This window comes from Trematomus bernacchii, unplaced genomic scaffold, assembly GCF_902827165.1.
Source record: "Trematomus bernacchii unplaced genomic scaffold, fTreBer1.1, whole genome shotgun sequence".
In the NCBI taxonomy this organism is placed as follows: domain Eukaryota; kingdom Metazoa; phylum Chordata; class Actinopteri; order Perciformes; family Nototheniidae; genus Trematomus; species Trematomus bernacchii.
In genome coordinates, this window is record NW_022987662.1 from 3895951 (window position 1) to 3920065 (window position 24115).

The window sequence follows — 24115 nt, forward strand, 5'->3', positions numbered from 1 at the left end:
AGTGTTTTTAAATAACTACAGAATACATTTGACTTAGACGTGTCGCAACAAATATAAGGACATTTGAATTGGTCCCAGTCAATAACTTCAAGATGCAAAGGAGATTATTCCCTTTTTTCCTGCTGTCCTTTTCACATGGCAAATGTCTTTCAGAGGGAACGCTGGAATAAAATAAAACATTTTGGGTAAGAAAAAAAAAAAAATTGTGTCCTCAAAATAAAGTCAGGTCACCCTTTTCGGACCCCTTTTTTACAATTGTAATGCTGTCAAACTTAAGGACGTAATGGCAGTGCTGCATCTTATAAAATCCTCCCGACTCTTCTCGTGGGGACTTTGTGCAAAGTTGTAATTACTTCTGGGGTTGATAAGATGAGGAGGGACGGGTTGGGGACACGGATGAACAAAAGTGTTGCCAGTAATTTCTTGCATAAGCTGCACAGTCAGGTGTCCAAACAGAGAATCCAGGGTTTATTTATAGTATTTAGATCAGCTTCTGAAGAGGACTTTTTTTTTTTTTTTTTTTTCAGACATCTCTTTTTCCACGCTCTCGTTCCTTTGTTGCCTCCAAAAATGACAGCAGCTCCGCACAAACCAGCAGCTCCACACAAACACAAGAGCAGCAGGATAGATACTTTTTTGTTTCTTTCAGATGTGTACACATTTTGTTAAAGCAGAACACCCTGTACTCTATTCTAATAACAGCTTTCTTGGCGCCATCTTAAGCAAATTTACCTGAAGATCTTTTTTTGCACAAGCTGTACTTTATGATACAATTATGTATGCTGCAGTAAATCTGTTGGGGGGGGGAAGTAATGTTAAACTGCAACTATTTTGATTATTATAATTTTTCACTTTTAATTGAGCAAAAACCCCACATTTTCTAATTCCAGTTTCTCACTTGTGAAGATTCGCTGCTTCTCTGCTGCTTTTATTTGCCATAAATGTGGGTTGATTTAGCAAAACAAACAAGTTATGTCCCCTCTGGCTTTTGCCAAGGACTTTTTCAAGAATATAGTCGGCCGATTTAATATTAGGGCAACTTACATTTAAACAATTGTAAGTTGCCCTAAACTCTTTGAATGAATGACTTCAGAAGTTTGGTCAAATCTTCTTGATAAATGATTTCAATTTTTGAAGAGAATTCCTTTTTTGTCAAGGAACATTTTCTGCAACAAGTTCTTCCAAAATCCATCATAACAATATGCCTTCTCCTCTTTATTCCACTTTATTTTCTGTAAGAGTGAGCCATAATTCAACTCAGCTACACATTATTCTATTGATGGGGCTCATTTGAGATACATCACTTAAGCAATCTGTGTGTTGTGACGCTCCTGTGTGTTCGTCCTGTCCTTGTGTGGGAATCGCCTGCAGAAGCATGTTCACGTCCGGTTTGACCTCGACAGCGACGAGACAAGAGACAAACCCTGTCTGCTGAATGTTTACAGGGGCTGGGAGGTGACCCCTGTCTGTCATCTCTCTGCTGGCGCCTTTTTAAACACCTTTTGTGACCACCTATTTTTACCTCGCTCTCAGCCAGACCTGCTTGTATACTGTGGCAAGGGGCTGAACATGTAACCAAAGAATATGGCTGTCAATGGCATTTAATTATCGATTCATGGCAGACCTGCAGGTTTGGCTACATAACGTGGAAGCAAGGTGAAAAGGCTTAGACAAAGGCAAATTCAAACCGGATACTTTCCCCATGGTTTTATATTTTTAGCAGCCATTAATGTATGGTTGTCTGTCCATGAGGTATCGGTAGGAGTTTAGCGTACTGTATTGGCATCAGTTGGTTTTCAGTCACCTCTGAGGGCACAGCTGACATATCCTGTAATTGATTGTGCCTTTGCTTGAGGGCCGTCGGCTTTTCAACACGTTTCATTCAGCACATAAACCTGTCAGAAATGAAATGAGCTAACGCCGCCATCGACCGTTAATGTTGCAGCAAAATTCCAATGTCAGCCAGGTGTTCTTCAGTTTCTCGTCGTACTTCGCAAACGCATTACTCACTCTTTTTGTATGACTATTTTGTCCTCTAATCAGTAGCATGAAGTCATTTACTGTGTCATAAAGGCAGTCTAAGTGCTAAAGTGAGATGCCAAAACTCATACAAATCCCCTAAGATTTACTTGTGTCCCACCACTACTGAGCAAAGAGCCTTGACTCAAAGGAACTAATGCTATTTCTGGCAGAGATGTGTTGGATGACATATGAAGGTACAAAATGTACTACATTTCCATATATATGTGATGTAATTGACTGTAATCTGGGAGGCATGCCGTTGATTAGGTGGGATTGGACTAGATATGTGCAGTGTTTGATTTGCTTGTGCAATGTTCCAAATGCAGCACTGATTCAGTCATGTGTGCACACCATTGTGTATCAGAGAAACAGGCAGTGGGGAGGTTGGCACAGATGCAGTGAGAAGTCTCAGGTGAGCAATGTTCCACTTCACAACTCCATATGCGACAAGGGCCCAAATCTTGCCTTTATTCTCAGTTGTAACGGCATTGTTCTGCCAGCTCAGACTATAGCATTTTGTTCTTGCATAATTTTTGTTTTACTGCTCTGCTTGAGTTGGTAAAGCGGAAAATCCCTCCCGTCTTTTTTTTTTTTTTTTTTTTTTAGCAAAGGTGTCTGCATGGCTCTAGGGATGGCAAAGTTGGTTGAAATTGCCATGAAATTCATCTATTTGTAGTGCACAAAGGATGAATTGACTGTCGTGGTAGTGTCAGCACTGTTGACAAGTATTCATTGCTATTTAAATCTGGCATATTGAGTTATGTCCCTCTCATGACTACTTTGGTGATCCACTTTAATTTGGTGCCATCCTTGGGTAAAATACTTTGGCTTATGACCAAACCAATGAATGACAGCCACAATTTGACTCTGTGTGCATTGCTAATTGGCAAATGTTAGCATGCTAACGCACTTAATTAAGATGATAAACATGGTCAAAAACACAAGATATTTTTGACTTCACAGCAGGGAGAGCACAGGTGTAGGTAGCTACATGAATGATGGCTGAAATCCACTTTGGCTCATGAGTTCGGTTTCCTAGTAAGGCATACTGGCTCTCACTTTAATAAAAGAAAGCCATTGATAGTGTTGTTAGTAACACCTGTGCTTTTCCTACTTTGGCAAGTCCAAATTTCCGCAGTGAGAAAGGGCCTATTGTCGTTGTGTGCACCTTATTTGCATTCTCTTACCAAGGTGATATACAGAATGTAAAAAAGCACAGCCCTATATATACTGTACAGATGGCCAGACAGCAAAGGATGCTACAAACCCAACACAGAAACTTCAAAAGAAAAGTAGGCTACACAACAAAAGAAAGAAAATATGTGTGAGTTGAACTCTGGGTGAATATAAAAAATATATTAAAACTGTGAAAGTATCCACTAAACTACAAAACTCTCACAACTGTATCTGTAAAACACTGCAAAAATATTCATTGATTGTGACATGCTGACATTAGCATTTAGCTCAAAGCACCACTACGTCTAAGTATAGGCTAAATTAGCCGCTAGCTATGACTGTAGAAGTCCTCTTCATACATCCATGCTGTAGACTCTTTTGTCTACAGTAGTTGTTTTTCTTCAGTTGGATAGTTTATTCTCCCTGTAGTATAAGGCTAACTGTAGCTTAGAGCTAGCTTGTGTAAGTGTTATGCTAGTTTTGTGGCAGGCCTGTTACAAGGACAGACAAGATATGAGCCCACAGCTCCTGCCCAACACAAACAGGGCGGATTTGGCCGCAGATGTCGAAAGACGACCAGCTTCTGTCCCCAGCCAGGTGCACCGTGGAGGCTGCGCTCCCAGAGATGTGATCCGTATGCTGGTACCACAATCACACTGTGTTCCAGCTGCACCTCTGGATGATCAGTCCCCAGCATGGGATGGTTTTCCTCCTGCTTGCTTTTAATTCTGTATGACTTCAGGCTCTTAATATAGCCAAAGCTTTTACATCTGCTTTTGAAGATTTTTTTCCTTCCTTTATTCCTTGAACAGGGTCTAAAGTCATTTGTTGTCGAGTCGTGGGACTGAAGATGATTTACAAAAAGTATTCAGATCCATCTCAGGCCTTTGAAAATTCAAAGCCTCTGATGTTGTCTCAGGTTCCAGTTTTCTTTTTTGGATGATGATCACAGGCTGCTGTTCAATTTGCATTTGACCCCTTCTTGCTGTGGTGCCCTGTTTTGAGGTATACAAGAATCCAGTGGGAAGAAACAGAACAAGGAGAGCAGTGATGAGGCTCCCATAGGTACCACGACCAAGAGTTTTTTTTTTTGGTTAGCTTGTTTACCCAAAAGGGCACCCCAGGCCTGCTCCTCTGAGACTGACACCCACCTTGAAGTTTATTCGATCCTCTCTGGGTGGTTTGGGGACATGTACCTCGCTGTCATACCGCTGATGTGTTGTGACCGTGACATTTCCTTTCTGCTCCTCAGCGGTACACGAGTTCCCCAGTGACCTTTTCACCACTGATGAACGCAGAAAGGGGGCCATTGCACTTCACATCTTGGCGGTAAGAAAAGTTTTATTTTCTTGTTATAAAGCTGCTGCTTCTCACAGAGCTCAGATGGTTGCAGGTGGATTTAAGGTATCAGTTTTTTCTCAGCAAGATTGTAAAGATCATTTTTAATGTTCAAATGATGCACACATGAGAAAGATGTATGTAAGAAAAGTGGGTATTTGTTTTAATAGTACTTGGAACGTTGGGGTTAATTCTTGTCCTTGGTATAATGCATGTGTGCTGAGGATGGCTGTATCTGGCCAAAAGCTCTTGGAATAGCTCAGTAAGTGCATTTAGAATATTTATTCACATATTCCCTTAATGTGTCTTGAATTGATCTAGCCAAGGCACAACTACATTTAATAGGGCTTGGTATAAAGTAGGCAAAAAAGACCTAAATGCAAATCGGTAAAATATGAAGCACTAGATAAAAATCAGCTGATTAAATAAGTATCAGAACAACTAAACTATAAGACGTCATTCATTTCATTTTACAGTTTCGAGGGTCATAAAGTGCCGAGTTCTCTCAAAGGAGAGCTTTAACTCATGAGTGTCTGTGTGTGCTACTCTGATGTTATAGTATTTTTAGTCAGAGCTCGAATTTAAGAATGATTCATTAAAACAATGCACAGACTCTTATTGAAAACAGGCCCAGGACGGGCAAATGTCCAATATTTATATTGCATGAGCTGCTTCCCCACGTCGAAAAAAGAAGAAGCTATTACTGTCTACATTCAGCCATGCTAAGCTCCACTGACTTGACATGGAGACACACAGGCGCATGTGGAGTTCAACGGGGTTCTTCAGTGTTGTTCAGCAGGAGGTGCTGTTCTTCATGCTGGATTTAACTGGCTTTAAGAAAGGTTCTTAGTCAAATACAACTCAGGGCTGTAGCCAGTATTTTAAAACATGCTGAGGTCCTGAGGCTCTCCTAACACAACAAATCCTACTCAGAAAACTTTGACCAGAAACTAAAAAAATTTACATTTCCAAGCATGAAATTAGGTTTCAAAGCCTTTTTCATACTCTGGCAGAAATGCTGAAATTTACAAACATGTATTGTGAATTTCCAAGTCTGTCAAGTAAAAAATGTATTCACTTTTGCCCCAATGGATCTGCTGCAACTCAGCGAGGGAACACAGGGAATGTTATGTGGCTGCGAGGGAGTGCGGTCGTCTTTCAACCAGAAGGTTGTGGGTTTGATCCCAGCCCGTGCAGCCAACATGTCGATGTATCCTTGGGCAAGATACTTAACCCTGAGTTGCTCCCGATGGCCAACGGTGTGTGAATGTGTGTGAATGTTAGTTCCTAGAGTAAGGTACACTGCTCTGTATGAATGGGTGTGAATGGGTGAACGACATGTAGTATGTAAAGCGCTTTGAGGGGTCTTAAAGACTGGATAAAGCGCTATATAAGTACAGTCCATTTATACTAAAAACAGTGTAGGAGGGGGTGTTATGTTTTTGCACTGCAAAAAACAACATATATATAAAGGACATGCCTCAGTGGTGGCACCAACAATAAACTTTATCTTAATAGTTTTTTATTGCATTGACAATTTTCCAAACATTAGTGGGAGGCAGTTGTGAGGTGAGAGACCTGCAGTACTTATCCTTCCCTTATGTGTAATTATTTCTAAACCTCAATAATCGCCAACATTATCATGATCGGTATTGTTTTTCTGTTGTGCCCAATTGTGGTTTTAATTTAAGATTGAAGAACTTCTTAGTGACAGGTGAGGGGGGAAAAGTATTCACAAAATACTGGATGATGGGAGGTAATATACTCTGTTAAAAGTAAAAGTCCTGCATTATAATTGTTCTTTAAATACATTTAAAAGATTAAGGATAAAAAAACGACATGTGTAACAGTACCCATTGTACAGAATGGTCTATTTCAGAATAATTGTGCCTGTATGATAATAATTACTGATGCATTAATATGTACATTGCTTCAGTGTTGCAGCTTGTAAATGTGTGGCTATATTATGTCATATACTGAGTAGATTAATTTATAAGGATGCTTCATCATTTATCAGTTGATTCATATTTTGTTCAGAATAATCCAAATCTACAAAGTACCTAGTAGTACCTATTAAATAAATGTAGTGGAGTAAAAGGTGCCATATTTCCATATAAAGTAGCACGAAAAGGAACTACTCGAGTACCTCTAAAATGTACTTAACTGTAGTGCTTTAGTGAATGCATAACCAGGAAATGAAGATTTGTCCAAACTGATTTTGAAGTGTCCCCATCTCTATGTTCCACACTGAAATATGAGTTCTTACTGATGAGAGGAGTGAGATGAAGTCTGTGTGGGGGGTGTGATCATCCTGCAGTCCTGCACTGCCCCCTGTGGATAGCATAGAGCAGAGCACTGCACTGCTGCTGGCTGCCCATAGTGATGTCACAGCTGATCTATCATTTATAGATCTTGCCTCAACTACTGAAATAGGCTGCCTCCCACCCACATCTATCCTGACAGAAATTGTAAGAGAAAACTGCCCATCTCTGAATTGACATTTGAATTTAATGCAGGCTTATTTTAATTGGGTGCCGCATTTTGAGATTCCCCTTCATCCGTCCTTTAGCTGGAGAACATTGTGCTCTGCCAAGGCTCTATTTACTCAGCTAATTTCTGCTGATTTGGGATGTATCTACACAGACACACACACATTCCATCTTGCCCTTGTCTCACACACACACACACACACACACACACACACACACACACACATAGTTGCACTTCTAATGTAACTCAGCTGATTCTGTCTCTAGGCTCTCTACATGTTTCTCGCCCTCGCCATCGTATGCGACGAATACTTTGTGACAGCGCTGGAGAAAATCTGTGAGGTACTTGGGAGTTTTAAGTCTTTCATCTTTTCAGTCGCACATTGTCGGTTCGTCTGTGAAATACTTTGCTTTATTTTTTCTGCAGAAACTAGATCTGAGTGAAGATGTTGCAGGAGCCACCTTCATGGCAGCTGGCAGCTCTGCACCAGAGCTTTTTGCATCCGTCATTGGTATACACACACACACACACACACACACTCCGACATTCCCAGATGGTTGGATTCACCGCTGATTCTGACTGGCTGCTGCTTCCTGTGTGCAGGTGTCTTCATCACCCATGGCGATGTGGGGGTGGGGACCATCGTTGGCTCGGCCGTCTTCAACATCCTTTGCATCATTGGTGTCTGCGGCATCTTCGCTGGACAGGTGTGTGTGTGTTAGAGGGGCTGACTTCCTGCTCCGGCTGCATCCTGCTGTTTATTTTTAGATTTTTAGTTTTTTTTTTTGCTTAGGGGGAACAAAGCCATCTGCTTCGGTTAGCTTTCTCAGAACTGGTTTACGTAGAAATGTAGAATAAACTCTCGGGCATTCACGGATCATAAATCTGTGTTTCTTGAAGTAAACTTTACATATTGTGTGTGTTTTGATAGTATCATATACCAAAGTGCTTCACAGAACTCTAATACCCACAGATAAATAAAATATCTAAAATGTGACACTGCACTTTTTGTGCCATCAGGTGGTGATCCTGACCTGGTGGGCAGTTTTCAGGGATTCCACCTACTACATCCTGTCTGTTTTGGCTTTAATTGCAGTAAGTTGGACCACATGGATTTATTAATTAACATCAGCCATGAATGTAGTTTTTTTGTATTTAAGAGAAATGTTTACTTTTTACTTTTCAGTTCATCTATGACGAGAAGATAGTTTGGTAAGTTTCTCATTCAGTTATTCTGTAAATATGTCCACATTTTGAGCAAGACCATGAACTTTTCAAAAATAAATAAATGTGTCTCTTCTAATGATTTATGAGCTTACATTTTAAGCAATACAACTCACCCTTTCTTCACATTCAATGATTTTGCTTGTCTGGTATGACCTTTAGATCATGATGGCTACTGTTAGCAAACTTGTAATTTATATTTCTGTAACTGACATCACTATTTTCAGGCTTTATGTTACACTGTGATTTCTCATTGTCCTGTAATTTTTTGAACAAAAGTTGAATAATCTCGCTTAAAAATGTAAAACTTCTAGGTTTTAAATCTTGGTTTATCCACTGTAGTAATCTAACATGTCCTGGATATTCTATGTATTTCTTATCATGTTATCAATCCTATGTCTTTTCTTCCTCTTTAGGTGGGAGAGTTTGATACTGGTGCTCATGTACATGGGATACATCCTCGTCATGAAGTGAGTTCTGAACATTTTGTCTCTTATTCGATTATTCAGTCCGTCTGACTGATGGCACGTTCCCACAGCAACCACCTGAGTGTGTGCGTGGGGGGGGGGGGGGATGCTTGAGCTCTTACCCACTGATACCTGTGGGCTGATAATGATGAGTGCACTCAGGTTTCACAAGAGGAGAGTGGGTTTCCAGCTGGAGGGAAGCTTCTCATTTCCATGTCCTCTTTCCCAGATGTTAACGCTCGGCTCGGCAGCCTCAGTTCCAGAAAGATTTTTGTGATGCCATTTCAAACATTTGGGATAGCATTTTCCTACTTTTTGGATCTTTGACAATCATACTAGATATCAGAACTTGTATAATTCAATTTAAATTATACAAATGGATTTATACAATGTGTTTTTAATGCTGCGAATAGATCTCCAGTTGGCAATTTCTGGTGTTTTACTGGTTTAGTTTAAATTGTATTTAATTTTATAAAACTGTTGCCCCATGAAACACTTGAATATTGTGTATTATAGCCTTTCTTAGGGGTAGGGGTGTCTTTATAGTCATTTTCTGGGGTATGCATCATTTATGACGATTATTCGATAACAATCTTCCACAATCTCGTCTTTCTGTTTTTAATCCGCCACCTTTCAGCTTGTATCACCAAAGTCAACCTATTTTGTGTTCATAGTCCAAACTGCATAATGCCGCCCCACGTCTCTGTCCAGCCGGTAATCTGTGTTACACTCAGCAGCCGTCTGCTCTCTCCCTGCCATAAGAGTTTAATCTTTCTCCCTCTTCAGTGGCTAAGAGCACAGGCTTAGCCGGATCCCTCCTCTCCTTTCTCATTTGGAGGAAAGAAGTGCTTACTGTAGGATGTGCTGTCATATGTCTCCCCTCTCCCAAAAATATCTGCTGACCATTACGAGCTGTTCCAGACAAAATGGAGTAGAGGGTTTTATTTAGCGCCATCAGAGCATCGAGGTGACCTTCCAGCGCCTGGGTTTGTTTTTGTATCTTTCCCCTCTCCTCAAATAGCATGCGTGCTGACAATTGTGAAAACAAATAACACCATGGTAAACAACTAATGACACAATGTAAAAGTAAAACAAATCTATTAATGCTTTTGAGTCCTAAATAATGAGCATTTGTTTTGGGATGTCATTAGTCTAGATTGCTTGGGCCCAACATTGACTTAATTAAATTAGATACAAACACCCTCCTCCTATCTGCATACAATTATCCCCATTTAGTCTCTTGTCCTCAGACTACAATGTTTAAAGTGGACCTATCATGCTATATTTGAATAATATAGTGTAGGACCATACCTATATAAGGCATATTTGTACTTTTTTTTTTTCAAAATACCAAACAGATCATGCATTTTAGCCATGCCTCATTTTGCTCAATTTGACATTTTTTAGCTCTGTTTTTGCAAGGGCTGATTCTGTGAGAACAGCACCATCTACAGGCCTGGCATATGTACTACAGCGTCTCCAGCGCTTTCAAACGGCAATGGCCGTGGCTGTCTCCTCCTGATTGGTGGAGTTGGCCCAATAGCCGTAGCGCCACCGTCCTGACGTCAGGACAGTGTTCAAATCTGGATCAGTTTTTATCAGATCCGTTGCAGCCCCTTTTTTTAGAGATTTGGGTATGGAGGAAAATAGAGAGGGTTGTGTTTTCTGACACTTGGTGAGTTCCCTGGAACACCGGGGACACATATTCATGTATAAAAGATGTACAAAAGTGCATTTTGCATGATAGGTCCCCTTTAAGTAACTTTTGATAATGTCGCACACATTTGAACTTCTGGGTAATATTAGCTAGATAACTTTGTTAGCATTAGCTTGACATCTTAAAAACGATATCCACTGTGGATACTGTGATGATAAAGAACAGTAAAGTATTAACGTTAGTGTCTCTTGTCAAGCTAGCTCGATGTTTTCTTATCACCTTATTCGAGGTTAAAGAAGGAATAAAGCTCTGTATTTATTTTTAAACTTTATCGACAGCATCAACATTCCTCAATTTGACTCCTAGTAACATTTTTAGCCTTTGTCAGTTTTGGCTTCAATTCTGTACAAAAAAAACCTTCTACCCTTTAACGCTGAATTCAGTGAAGGAAAAAGATAACATACACTTTCATTTAGTTTTAAGGTTTACACTTGAAGGCATATAACCTCAAGAAGGGAGAGGGCAGCTCCTGTGGGGAGTTTTGTTCCCAGGGTCCCATGTTGCCCATCTTAATATCCTTTTAATATGACACATTAATGAGATCTTTCATAGTGTTTTATGTTCTTGGCAATGTTTCCCCGAGTCTGTTATGTTGAAATTCCCCGTGTACATCTTGTACAGATGTTATGGGCTACACATTGAAACCACTGCCTTGAAATGTGCGGCAAGATGGTTTTCTTTTCTTTTTTCAGACAGGGATATCTTGAAAGTGGCTGAATGACTTTTAAACCATTCAAGCTGCATTGGAAATACCCACATTACTTCATTCGTTTACAATTTGACCTGCAAAGATGGCCCTTCTCTCACAATGTTGAGATGACCCTGGCAATTAAAGTGTGTTTAGTGTTTGTGATCCCTTTTGATGAAATGTCCCCCAAATGGTCTTAGGCCTCTGGGAACACTAACTTTCTATTCTAATGTAGAACAGCATATGTTTGTATATTAAAATGCTGATGTGGGTTTTTAGAAAGTAGGCCATCTTTACTGTAAACTCATACTATAGAAATACAAAGAAAAACTGGTTATGTTGGCTAATTAAACTGCGTATTCAATTCAGTTCCAGCCTTTCATCTGGAGCTCATAAACCCTATTTGTTGTAAAAGTATTTCTTCAAACTGAATGCCTTATCTTTTTGTTTCCCCCCCCCCCTTTTGAACTCTGGGTTGAATTATTTCAGTATCTTTAATTTAGGGGATTTTGTTCCATCTCTTTATCAGATTCAACTCCAGCATGCAGAGATTTTTCACGGGTGCAAAGTCGAAGAAGAACGTGGCCAACGGTAACGCTGCGGCCAGCAGCGAGATGGAGGACGGTAATACTAGTTATGACTATGTTGTGGATGACGACCCGTCATTGCCATTGCTCTCACCAGGTAAGGTTAATCAGACAGGCTGGGTACCCCAAGACTATTCTCTGCCAGTAGTGAATAGTGAAACATATATTGGACGATTTGACTTTGATTCTCTGGAAGACTGTGGTTGTTTCCGCCGTTAGAGGGTCTGTGGCTTAAGCTTTGCTCCTTTCTGCTGAATTTACCTCTATTTTCCTTTTCTTATTCTGCTGGAATTAACTTAAAGCAAAAGTTTGACATTTTGGAAACTATGCTAATTTTGTTCCTTGCTGACAGATGAGAAGACCGATAACACTCTTAGATTTGTTTAGCATATGGACGGGAGACCGTGTTGTGTCTAGATTATATCTCTGGATTTGCCAACTGTTGCATAATGGTTAAGATTAGGCATTGATCCTTGAAAAGTAAAAGTTAGGATAATTTGTTGGGCAGCGAGTCTTGTGAAAGTTAGTAAATCAAGAGTTAGAATGACAATAACTCAAAGTAACGAATAAGATAAAGTCGAACACATAACAGCTTTTAATTGGTTATTGTCTTTACCCTTACTTTACATTTGTACAAATGTAACCGCTGAAAGAATGAGTTTACTAATGAGCTTTAAAATGATGGTAAAGAGATTGTGTTACCTTGGTAGAAGCATGTGAATTCTTTCCCCCCGTTTTCAGGCTTATCCCAATGCTAAGCTAATTTCCTTCTGTCTGTAGCTTCATATTTAGCATAGCCTACTGACATGAAAGTGGTCTCAGTTTTTCTATGAATTTAACAAATAATAGCTGACATGCTAAATATTGATCTATAGAGGTGCTTTTATGAAGATTGTCACCTTCAGACAAAGCTAGGACACTCTTCACACCAATGGTTTCCTTTGGTACAGTATGCTAGGCTAACTGCCTGCTAGCTGTAGCTTTATGTAATGTTAACATCAGTTCACACAAACACATTTTCCAAATTGTCAAACTATTTTTAACATGATTCTGCAGAACTACATTTTTCAAAGATAATGAAAACTTCAGTCCCTTGACCTCATGAACTGCACTACCTGAAGAAAGACGGTTTGTTAAATGTACCTTTATCTTGTTCTTTGTCCTGTGGTAATTTTGTAAGTCCTACATGTTCCTCGATTAATTTTTCTTTTGCTGCCAAGTCCTTTCCTTGGCTGATAAGCAACTGAAGCTTATCGGAGCATACAGGGGGCACAAAATGAAATGCTCCTGTTTTAAAATGGGGGCAGCAAAGTAGAGTTATTTAATCTTCCTTCAGTAATGCAGTTAAATGTCAGGGGACTTTGTTGTCTTGGGTTTCAGACTTATTAAAAAACGTCTGGCTAAATTTGCCTTTTCGAAATAACATCTTTTAATGTCATGCTCTTTGAGATGTCCTTTTTGCCGCAACTCTCCACTTCTTCCTTTCCTTGCCTTTGACCTTTTAGAAAAAGTCTAATCAGTGAAATGTAACCCTTTCCACTTTGGCTGCATTAGATTTAACCTGCCTGTCTGTTTAGCCTTACTAAACTTATTCTTGCTTACTGTCAACAGTGTTGTGCTGCTGTGTGCCAATTCTTTCTGCTTGCATACTACTTTTCTTCTGCCGGTCTCTGGGGCGTAGACCCCCTCACTCCTGAAGTGGTAATGAATGAAAAGAGGAAATGTGTATGCCGGCTCTGTTTACACTGTTAATTTATGTGCATTCTTGCATGCATAATAAGTCAAATTAAGGCCGAGTTAAACTAATAAGTTTACTGTAGAACTTTTTTAATTCCCCATTCACTGCATCTTAAAGTTAATTGTAAACAGAGAGCAAATGAGGACTTATAGGGTATCAATAAAACATGTAGAGATAGGTTTTATTGTCAGAGCACACATTTACTGTGTCAGATACCTGCATCACAGATTAACATCGTCAACTGATAGACGCCGGAGGTTATGTTTTTCATGTCATTTTAAAATCAATCTCGGTCGACCCATAAATATTCACTACTCGAAGGCAGACTTCAAAGCTGCACCAGGCAATTTGGGAAAGCTTTTTGAAGCTCAGTACCCAGAAATCATGTTAACTCTGCTGGTGTGTGATGTCTTATACCAAAGGGGAAAGAGTTCAACGTTGGTGGGTCCAGGGGGGATTCCCACATTTTTAAACTCTATGATATGAGGGTAGAGTGAAATAAAAAATAGGAGTGATCATTTGGGATCATTAATCTGCTACTCTGTCAAAACTGTAGTTATTTTTATGAAGTGGTCCCATAGCTGAATTGGCTGCAACTGGAAGGTTTTTATGCTGCTCTGTGAACCTCACTCATATTTACATGAATATATTCTATATCCTGCAAATATATGCAATTTGTATTTAGACTGAACATGTGTTCATAGGTGAACTTCTGTAAAAACATCCTTATAAATACATCCATTAAAATCTCATACATAAAAGTATTGGTTTTTATCAGTTGAAACAATTCTTAGGTTAACTTTTTAAAAACCTATTAAATTATCTGTAAAATTCAATCGTTATGGACTCCATTTAGAAGTTGACATTTGGAAGATGATCTCACTTTATTGCGAGATGTAAAACACTGGATTTATAATGCTTTCAACCTTCATATTATGTTCCCTTAAAATGAGTTTCCTGGCAAGACAACAAAAACAAACACAAATAATCTCTTCCCTCATCTCTGAAAAAATAAAATAAAGGCACCTACAGCCATTTCTAGGTCACTTTGTAAAAGCTAAGGGAGCCAATCCAAAGGAGGAATGAACTTCAGAGCTTTGGAAAACATCCCAACCTGTCCAGACGGGACATCCAGGCTGTTATTTAGTGGACGCTGTTACTCTGAAGTTTTGATTTGTGCAGGCATCAAACTGCCCGAACTGAGCCCACGTCGTGATTTAGGGTAATGGGAATGGTGCGTGTTGACATGAAAATCTTGCCTGGTGCAGCTCTAACTCAGAAAATATGACAAAATATCTCAGGTTTAGCAGTCATTTATATTCATTAGCAACTTGTCCCAGGAAACTGGAGCACTATTGACTTCAAAATGATTCTACAGTACATATTTCTTGCTGCCTGAAGTTTTAAAGTCTATATACTTCAGTGAGGCAATTAAAACGAATAGAAAGTGAGTGAAAACAATCATATGCTTGTCCGATGTTTGGTGGATTCATGGTTTTGATATTTGGTTCACTAACTACATTTGTTTTATTTTTCTATATTTAAATCATCTTCATCCACCCCTCAGTCAAGCCCACCAAGGAATACAGCCGTGGGTCGGTGGTCATGGTGGACGAGATCATGCACGACAGCCCTTCAAAGTTCAGGTTTCCAGAAGCGGGCCTCCGTGTCATGGTCACCAGCCATTTTGGACCCAAAACCCGTCTGCGCATGGCCAGCCGCCTCATCATTACAGAGGTACAGATGAACGTTGTTGCTCCAATAAGATTTGCTACTGATATGTTCAACCCAGTCTCACGGCATTTCGTGTTATTAGTCACGAAATTAATTTAATCTATTGATTCGTGTTCACCAACACGATTTTCACCTTTTTTTCGTGTCACACGGAACGATTTTAAATGCAATGTATTTCTATTGGTAGTATGTTTCGTGCCTGCAACACGTCTTTTTGTCCGGTCGGGTCTTGGAAGACCAGAAGCTGTGTGGTTCATAAAAACATGTTCTTACTCAATATCTTACCCTAAGCCTAACCCTATCCCTTTTATGTTAAATTGTATAATGTCTGAGTTTTTTTGTCAGTGAGGAAAAGAAATGGGGCTCAGAGCCTCAGAATACTGAAATCTGTATTTTATGTCATCTTTTTTTCCTTCTAATTTGTTATTATTTGGTGCAGGCACGAAACATACTACCAATATAAATACATTGCTTCTAAAATCGTTCTGTGTCAGAATACTTAAATCTGTATTTTTTTAAATGTGTTTTTCCTTCTAATTTGTTATTATTTACATTGCTTTTAAAATCGTTCTGTGTGACACGAAAAAAATGGCGAAATCGTGTTGGTGAACACGAATCAATAGATTAATTTCGTGACTATAACACGAAATGCTGTGAGACTGTGTTGATATGTTCATTTATTTTAACTCCAGTTAAGCCCCATGCCCGCATGACGCAACATCTTGCAAGAAACAGCGTCTGAGGGCTTCTTAACATTAACAAACTATGAATGTGTCATACCCACTTAACGGGAAGAAACTCATCTATCAGACAATATTAACCATGTTTAGCTAAACGAAACACAAGGTTAATAACAAAGGCTCTGAATTCGCCATGAGCGAAAAGATGCTAACACACTTAGCACAGAACTCGCGTTAAAATACCCTTATTACTTATCGGATCTGCACAAACAAGATATTGATTAGCAAGCTGAGATTCCACAGATTCCATAAATATAAGTATCATCACTGAGCGATCAGAACTCGCGACAGGGGAAGCAAACGGACATCACACAGCGTAGCTTTACGGAGCAAACACGGGAGAAATGTCTTACCTTTTGCTGTTTCTGATAAGAAGTTGTGTTCAATGGCATTAAAACAATAAAAACGCTGCTGAAGGTTAATCCAATGCGTCTGTGTCACTTTGAAATGAATACTGATAATTCATCTTCATATTTATGTCAATAACGGAGTTTTCATACAACTGCTATGATAGCTACCAGAGTGTATGACAGCTTCCGGTTTTGGGCATTCTGGCTACGCATCACTCATTCACCAATGGGTAATGTTTAGATGGATTTGAGGAACTTCCCCTCGATTCTATTGGCTCTAACGGTTAAAAAGAGGTGTCAATCATCAAAATCGACCGAGGGGGGCCAGAGATATGGAAAGATTATTAATTTACCCCTTTTTAGAAGTGAAGATATAGTCATTTGTTCTGGGAATGTCATTTTCGAGCCTGAGGCCTGAAAAACAGGCTCGGGGCTTAACTGGTTAAATCTTTTCAGCTTTGTGTTTGAGATCAGTTCCCAAAAAGGCTTCCCAAAGAGTCCTTATCTCACACACACAGTATGAAAAGATACGTTCAAAATATGGCTGGAGCGATGCAGTCGGAGTATAAGCGCGTCCTCTCATGTGCCCTTTGACTTAGTTTATTTTTTCTGAAAGCGCCAGAAGTTGGTCCAAGCTGCCAATGGTGTGGAGACACAAGTGATCGACGGGAAGGTTGAGATCGAGAACGGAAACGTGCCAGAGGACAAACCCACAGAGGAGCCGGAAAACATAACCATCTCACCGTTTCATATCCCACGTATGTATTCACTTAATGTGCATTATTTGGTGGACATGGATGGATTCCTTGGGGTTAAACATATATTGGAAACAAAGTCGTTTTTTCCTTATTGACATTTCAGACACTTACATTATCTGTGTCCAACTGTATATCCTTTCTTTAAATATGCAATACATTATTAATGTCTTTGCTCAAATGTCACTGGCTTTATATACAAATTATAAAATGTAAAGAAATGTACAAGTAGGTCTCCTTAGAATGACATTAATAATCAATGTAGAAATAGATTCATAATATCTAAGGGGGAAACCTGATTTGAAAGTGAAAAATGTGTAGGAAATGTAGTGTTTCTAATTATAAAAGTGTATATCAATGTAATATGTTGAAAGAAAAAAAAACTTTTTATAAAAAAAATAGGTTAGTACATTTTTCCACCATATTACTGAAGAGCAAGAGGCTGATATTTGGTTATAATGCGTCTTCCTGTTGCAGGGGGTATTGGCAGCAGGTTGAAGTGGCTGATCTCGTGGCCTCTGCTGCTCATGCTGTTCGTAACCGTCCCAAACTGTGCCAAGCCTCGCTGGGAGAAATTCTTCATGCTCTCCTTCTTCTTGGCCACCGTCTGGATCGCCGTCTTCTCCTACTTTATGGTCTGGATGGTGAGTGTAATGTTTGTGTGGATCAATCAAGAACTTCATATGTTGTGAGTGTGAGAAATGTGGTGTTTGTTGGATCAAGGGCTGCTGTTAGTTACAATAGACGTAATTGACTATTTCAATTGTTTTTGTCGTAAAGCTTGATGCGATTTAATTCCTTCTTCAAATTGTATCTGAAAACATTAAATGATGGCCATTAGAAATCAGAAAAAGCTATTATAAAAATAAATTAAGGCCGTATCAAGACCTGGATTCACAATATTTTAGTCTAACTGTCAAATTTAGCACATTATTGTATAATCCGTGCATCACAACCAAAATGGTGGAAGCAACCGTTAGCCAACTGTTAGGAAACTGAAGTTTAAATGTTCGATGGTCAGTAACGGAGCATTAAACAAGGACATTTTTGGCAAAGTTTAATGTGCTTTTTGCCATTCATAATGCTAATTTTAAGTGCTGACACTGTATCTGTCTCAGGTGACTATAATCGGCTACACTCTGGGAATCCCTGATGTCATCATGGGCATCACTTTCCTGGCAGCAGGCACCAGCGTCCCAGACTGCATAGCCAGTCTCATTGTCGCTCGGCAAGGTATACCGATCGCTCTGAAACATTTTAGATGCAATTATGTTGATTTATTACAAGGTGGAGAGCCAGAAAGTGCTTTCTGGGATGTCCCTTTTGGATGGAGAAATGTATCTGTATGTATTGTAAGCAAAGTATCCTCATACGACATTGCGTATGATATCCTACAAAAAGTTATCATTTTTTGTGAGTTCTCGTACAAATCTTTAGGAACATGCACGCAGTATTTTCAGAATAAATCTACTGGGAGGAAGTCTTGTGTTTTTGTCCATACCATCCACCCACCCTTTCTTTGTCCCAATGCAGACTTTTAGACATTGTATTCTTCCTAAATCAAAATCATATGGATTATACAGGAGTTGTTTTAGTAGGACATATACATATTACAGTGAGTTTCCTTAGTAGGAATTGCTACAATTTGCATGCACATGGCGTTTACATGCATGTGTGCGACTACACCATAATTGATAAACCTCGCAGACTTTGTTCCTAGGGTAACAAATTAGTTGTCCGCCTCATGCATGTAAAAGAGTTGGAATTAAAAAAAAACAGCTCTGCATATATCGACAATATGGCGTAGTCCTGAGTCACGACTTGCATCTGAATAAGGCTTTGGGCCCTTGTGAATAACTAAAAGTGCAGAACAGCAAATCATTAACCATTGATTAGAAAAAATAAGTTTACTTGACCTGAAAGCATAGAAGAAAAACGTCCTTACCCTTGCTCCTTCTTACTACTTTTGGTTTTGTTGCAGGTTTGGGAGACATGGCGGTGTCCAACACTATTGGCAGTAATGTGTTTGATATTCTCGTGGGACTGGGGGCTCCCTGGGCGATCCAGACCATGTGTGTGAGCTATGGATCAGAGGTAATGAGCTTGTTTTCTTCACAAAAACTCATGTTTATTCTGTATTCTTGTGCATGTGAGCGTAGGAAACAAACAATCCAGTTACTCCTTATCTCTGATGTTGACCGATAACGTTCAGGAGCTGCAGGTGAATTGTTGTTTTTCCCTTGTGTGTTGCAGGTGATGATTAACAGTAAGGGCCTGTTGTACTCTGTGGTGCTTCTGCTGGGCTCTGTGGCCCTCACGGTGAGTAAATAGTTAAGGATGTTTACGCTATACAAACATATTGACCACTCCCAGGAAGAATGCCTGATTACCGGACATGTCTGAAGTAAAAATTAACAGTACATTATTACAGAAAAACAAGATCCCTGTTCTCATCACTGACAGACGCTCTGTTACACAATAGTGACTAAACCAAATGATGTAATTGCTTTACCAAAACATTTAAATTCAGTGTTGTATTTCCTGTGAAATATTCCCTGCTGCAAAGGAGGTTTAAACATTTTTCTTTTTGGAATAAACAGAGCGAGATGTGGGTAGTTATACTGCATTCATTAAGCAATCTGAATGGGACACTCTTACTGGAGAAAATAAACCAAAATGATCATTTTAAAGCAATTATGTCTGACTTTCTGGCCAGAACTGAATTGAAATATATTCCTACTTTACAATTTGACATCAAACAAACATGGGTTTTTGAAATTACAGTTTATCCATGTTTTTCTGAGCTTGCTTTCTGTGCCAGTGTGCCAGCTGCAGACATTCTTCACATCAACAGAGATAAAAACACTGCTGTGGTGTAATCTCTGAGCAAAGATGAACACGAAAATGCTTCTTATAGATTTAAGTTTCATGATGAAATATGCATTTTATGTGTAGTGGTGAAATGTTACTGCCTATAATTCAGCTTTTTTTTCTCCATCATTTTATCACCAGTTCTTTGCTAAAACGACTAAACTTCGATGACCACACTGACCTATTTTGTATGCGTGCAGGTGCTGGGGATCCACGTGAACAAGTGGAGGCTGGACACGAAGCTGGGCATTTACGTGCTGGTGTTGTACGCCATCTTCCTCTGCTTCTCCGTCATGATCGAGTACAACGTGTTCACCTTCGTCAACCTGCCCATGTGCATGGAGGAGTAGAGTACTGCGCAGGAATCGCATACCAAAACCTCAACGCTCCCATAGCAACCCAACATTTTTTTTCTTTTCTTTCAATGATACTGGACCTATCTGCAGACTCCTTTCCTTCTCCCAAATATGAATCTCATTTCCTAAAGAGGCAGTTTAGCTGTAAGAGTGGACTCTAATTTGACCTCTTGTCACACAGTGCCGGTCCTTAATGCCCATTTCTTCAGGCTTTGCCTGTTATTGCAGTAAAAGTCTTTATTTCCTCTTGTGCGCCTGCTAACTTTCTACCCATCTAGCATGCCTTTAGATGTCGGGGATCTCAGAATCATAAGTGCCCCTGTTGATTGTCGGTGTGTGTGTTTTCACTGTTTTCACATTGTAGATTTCCACACACCATTTCCAAAGCCTTTCCACAAACCAAACCAGAGTCTGTGAAGAAGAAAAAAATCGTATGATTCCAACCAAAATCCCCACATAGACAGAACTCTCCTCGCTTTCTTCCTAAAACAATTACAGTAACCCCGGCACCCAAAGATAAAATACACTCCTTTTTCTCCCCCCACGGAGGAGGGCTTTGTCCTCGGCAGCTCCCCCCCTCCTGGACCCAAATACCCTGGCATGGCCTTTGGCATCAGGGAGCAAATAGTGTTAGCGCTTCGATCCCTCTCTGCTACTCTTCTCAACCTTCATCTGCTTGATCAAATCTGCTTTGTTTTCTTAAAAAAAAAAGATGACATTTTGTCAGGACGCTTTGTGTCCAGAAATATCACAGTCCAGATCAGATGACTGTGAGGGTGTTATGCATATGCAGCACTGCACAAAAACTTGTAAACACTTATTTTATATTGTATTTTTTTTTTTCAAACCAAGGTTTTGTCTCGTATGATGTGCGGAGGAGAGCTTGTTGCAAATATAGGACGTTGCCTGTTTTTCACTGAAACAAATTGCACATTGAAAATGCTTTTCTTGCTTTGTGCTGTAAGGAGATTTGACCACTCAGAGGGGTGTGTGGCTGCTGGTGGAGACTCCACTCCAGCGTTTATTCATTCATCAATGGGTCAGTCCACTTTTCCCTCTGCACAACTTCAGAAAAAAAAAACTGGCTCCAGATCTGTGGATGCATTGGATTTTCGTCATCATCAGGTGACTTGTGGTCATCTGGAGACAGCCACAGCATGGAGGTCATTGTTTTACAGTAAATGCAAAGAAACAAGGCGATTCTCAACACTGACTGTCTGCTATCACACCCTCTGGCCAGTAGGGGGTACCTCAGCCCCTCTACCCAGGGCGGGGGTGCCATCCACAGCCGAAGGTTATCAGGGAAACTCGGAGATGGACAACTCCAGCAGATGGCGATGGTGTGGTCTCTTGATTTTTGAGTTACATGTAGATATTGCACTTTAACAGCCGTCCTCTCATTCTGAATCAACTAGTGCTTCCTTCTGTGCGTGTGTATTTTCAGTGTATAAGTGTGAGTGTGTGAGTGAGAGGATTGTGTGTGTGTGTGAGTGAGAGAATTGTGTGTGTGTGTGTGTGTGTGCGCGCTCAGTATGGGCCCACGCTATGTTTCCCACACCGGGCTCTCCACACTTGGGACGAACTGGAACCTCGTTAACACCATGAGCACACCCGCCTCTGACTGCAGTGCATGCTGGGACATTACATGCAGCTCCTCCACAGCGTCACTTCTGGGCATCACCATGGATACCGCCCGACCCACTTTACAAAAATCGGCAGCTACACTGCAATCCAGACATTTTGACATCATGCAAAAATGCCCGTGAGGAGTCCACAAGTGCGGTGCAGAGACTAAACGAGCGTGTGGGGAGTGTTTTCAGTGTCGAAATTATTCCTGTGCCACACCGTTGGCAGCAGGCTCTTGTATATGCAATCTCAATTTAAAGAATTCTATGTGACAGAGGGCCCCTGCAAGGTTGCCATATAGAGACGGGGGAACCTCGCGGAGATGTGACGTTGGTTTGTCTCGTAGTACTTGATGTGTGAGCTCACAGGTGTGTGTTTAGTAAAAACTGAGGAACTGAGCCCAAAGGACATTTCTGGAACTGTGGCTCTGAGGGAAGTCCTACACACACGCTCTCCTTCCCCCCCCCCTCTTTCTCCACTCTTGTCTCCTCCTGCACAAGGGCATTAACTCTCCACTAACCCTAGCTGAAGGAGCAGCAGGGAATGCATGGATGACTTTCCTCCACCGCCCTCGGGACGTTGTTATTTTTGAAAGGACATGGATGAGAGCAGACTTAAAGGGACAAAAAAGAAATGATAAAAAAAAAAAAGGTTGCACCCCCTTAAGCTGCTACTCCATCAGGGTTCAAACTGCTGTGTTTACTGGACGGAGTTGACCACACAGGGCCTACAGACTGCTCCACTATGACATCCTTCCTCCTCCTGAACCCTTACAGTGGGTCTTATATAAAAACAGGACCTACTTTTTGATGCTTTTTCTGGGGAAGGAATGTCCGTACTGTACTTGAATTGATTCAGAATGTGCAGGGTTATTTATTTTGTGTATATTGTTGTTGCTCTGTGTGGTCATGTCCCGGTTGCCATGTTTGAGTGGCACAGCAGGGGGGAAACACTACTCTTTTGTCCTCATCTTGAAACAGTTCTCACCGGTTGTCTGACGCGCAGCTTTGTTACCAAGTCACTTTTTTTTGGACGTGGGGGAAAAAAAATAATTAGTATTCAGATGCCATTTTTGTCGTAGCTCTGCATAAATCCAGATTGTATAAAAAAATCCTGTGTACGAAATAAGCGCACACACTTTAGAACACACACGTTAGAAATGGCAATTGAACACAAGAGAGGACCGGTATGTATTTCTTGATTGAATGCGACCTGATGCACTGTGAGCTCAATGTGACGTGGGAGTTGTTTGTCAAGAATAATAAATGATTAAAAAAATATATTTAATGTAAAGTTAGTTACTATAAAAACATTACTGAGGACATCTGTATAACTTATATGAATGTATTGTCTTGCTATACTGGACATATCCAACCAATGCATTTTACTGTAAAGCAATAATGTGAAGAAAAGAAATAAAATGGCAAAAATAATTCCTGTACATTTGTCTCATAAATTCTTGAATTGTTTGAAACACATTAAATGAAGCCATGTATAGATGTATCTGCTGCTTGTGCTGTTTTGTTTTTCACAGCATGCACTGATGTTTTAAACAGTTTGAAGGGCACTTCTTCGGTTTTGTACGCCCCATACAAAGTATATTACTTTTCACCATTGACTCTGGGTGTTTCTCAATCGCGAGTAAAGCTGCTTCCGAGCCACTATTTCAAGCATACTACGTCATCGAGTGCCGCCGAAGTACTGTTCCAATCTCCAGCATACTTGGAAATCTACCGAGCCCGGCGTACTCCGTTTGGAGAAATATCGAGTGTGCACATGAGTAGACTTCGCGGCCTTAAAATCCCCACAATGCTTTGCGCACGGACCAATTTCCCCAAATCTGTGGCGGAAGATGTAAGGCGGGGCCTCTCATATGACGCACACCTGCACACTTGCTAGCCTGTTCCACACTTCGTTTTCCGAATGGCAGGAAGTATTCTTGACTCGCTTCTGAAGCAAGATGCTCGGCAGACATGTGCTACCAAGCAAGCGTACTCGCGATTGAGAAACACCCTCTATCCATATTAGGATAAAGTCAATGGCGAAAAGTAATATACTTTGTAGTTTTGTTTGATGTTACTTTATACATATATACAAATACATTTTAGAGTAAATGCATGTACTTTTTATTCCATATGTATTCCACAGCTGAAGTTACTTTTTAGATTAAGATACTGCACTAAAAAACACTTTTCTGGAGAATGAGTTTTTTTCCTAATATCTAATCATTTCAACC

General features: G+C 40.2%; 1 protein-coding gene across 3 annotated transcripts in view; it reads left to right on the top strand.

Moving 5' to 3' along the window:
• slc24a4b (solute carrier family 24 member 4b) overlaps positions 1-23320 on the top strand; it is a 36688-nt gene extending 13368 nt beyond the window's left edge. The window contains exons 3-17 of one of the 3 annotated variants that reach the window (XM_034135691.1): positions 4451-4527; positions 7293-7367; positions 7453-7537; positions 7630-7733; positions 8047-8121; positions 8213-8238; positions 8667-8720; positions 11652-11806; positions 15015-15184; positions 16894-17029; positions 17504-17670; positions 18145-18259; positions 19008-19120; positions 19280-19345; positions 20098-23320. In XM_034135691.1, coding sequence (XP_033991582.1) covers positions 4451-4527; positions 7293-7367; positions 7453-7537; positions 7630-7733; positions 8047-8121; positions 8213-8238; positions 8667-8720; positions 11652-11806; positions 15015-15184; positions 16894-17029; positions 17504-17670; positions 18145-18259; positions 19008-19120; positions 19280-19345; positions 20098-20247 — 1568 coding nt within the window. In that variant the 3' untranslated portion in view covers positions 20248-23320. Of the gene's footprint in view, positions 1-4450; positions 4528-7292; positions 7368-7452; positions 7538-7629; positions 7734-8046; positions 8122-8212; positions 8239-8666; positions 8721-11651; positions 11807-15014; positions 15185-16887; positions 17030-17503; positions 17671-18144; positions 18260-19007; positions 19121-19279; positions 19346-20097 lie in introns of all 3 variants that reach the window. The other 2 variants (XM_034135690.1, XM_034135692.1) reach the window with 2 other exon arrangements.
• The last annotated feature ends 795 nt before the right edge of the window (positions 23321-24115 follow it).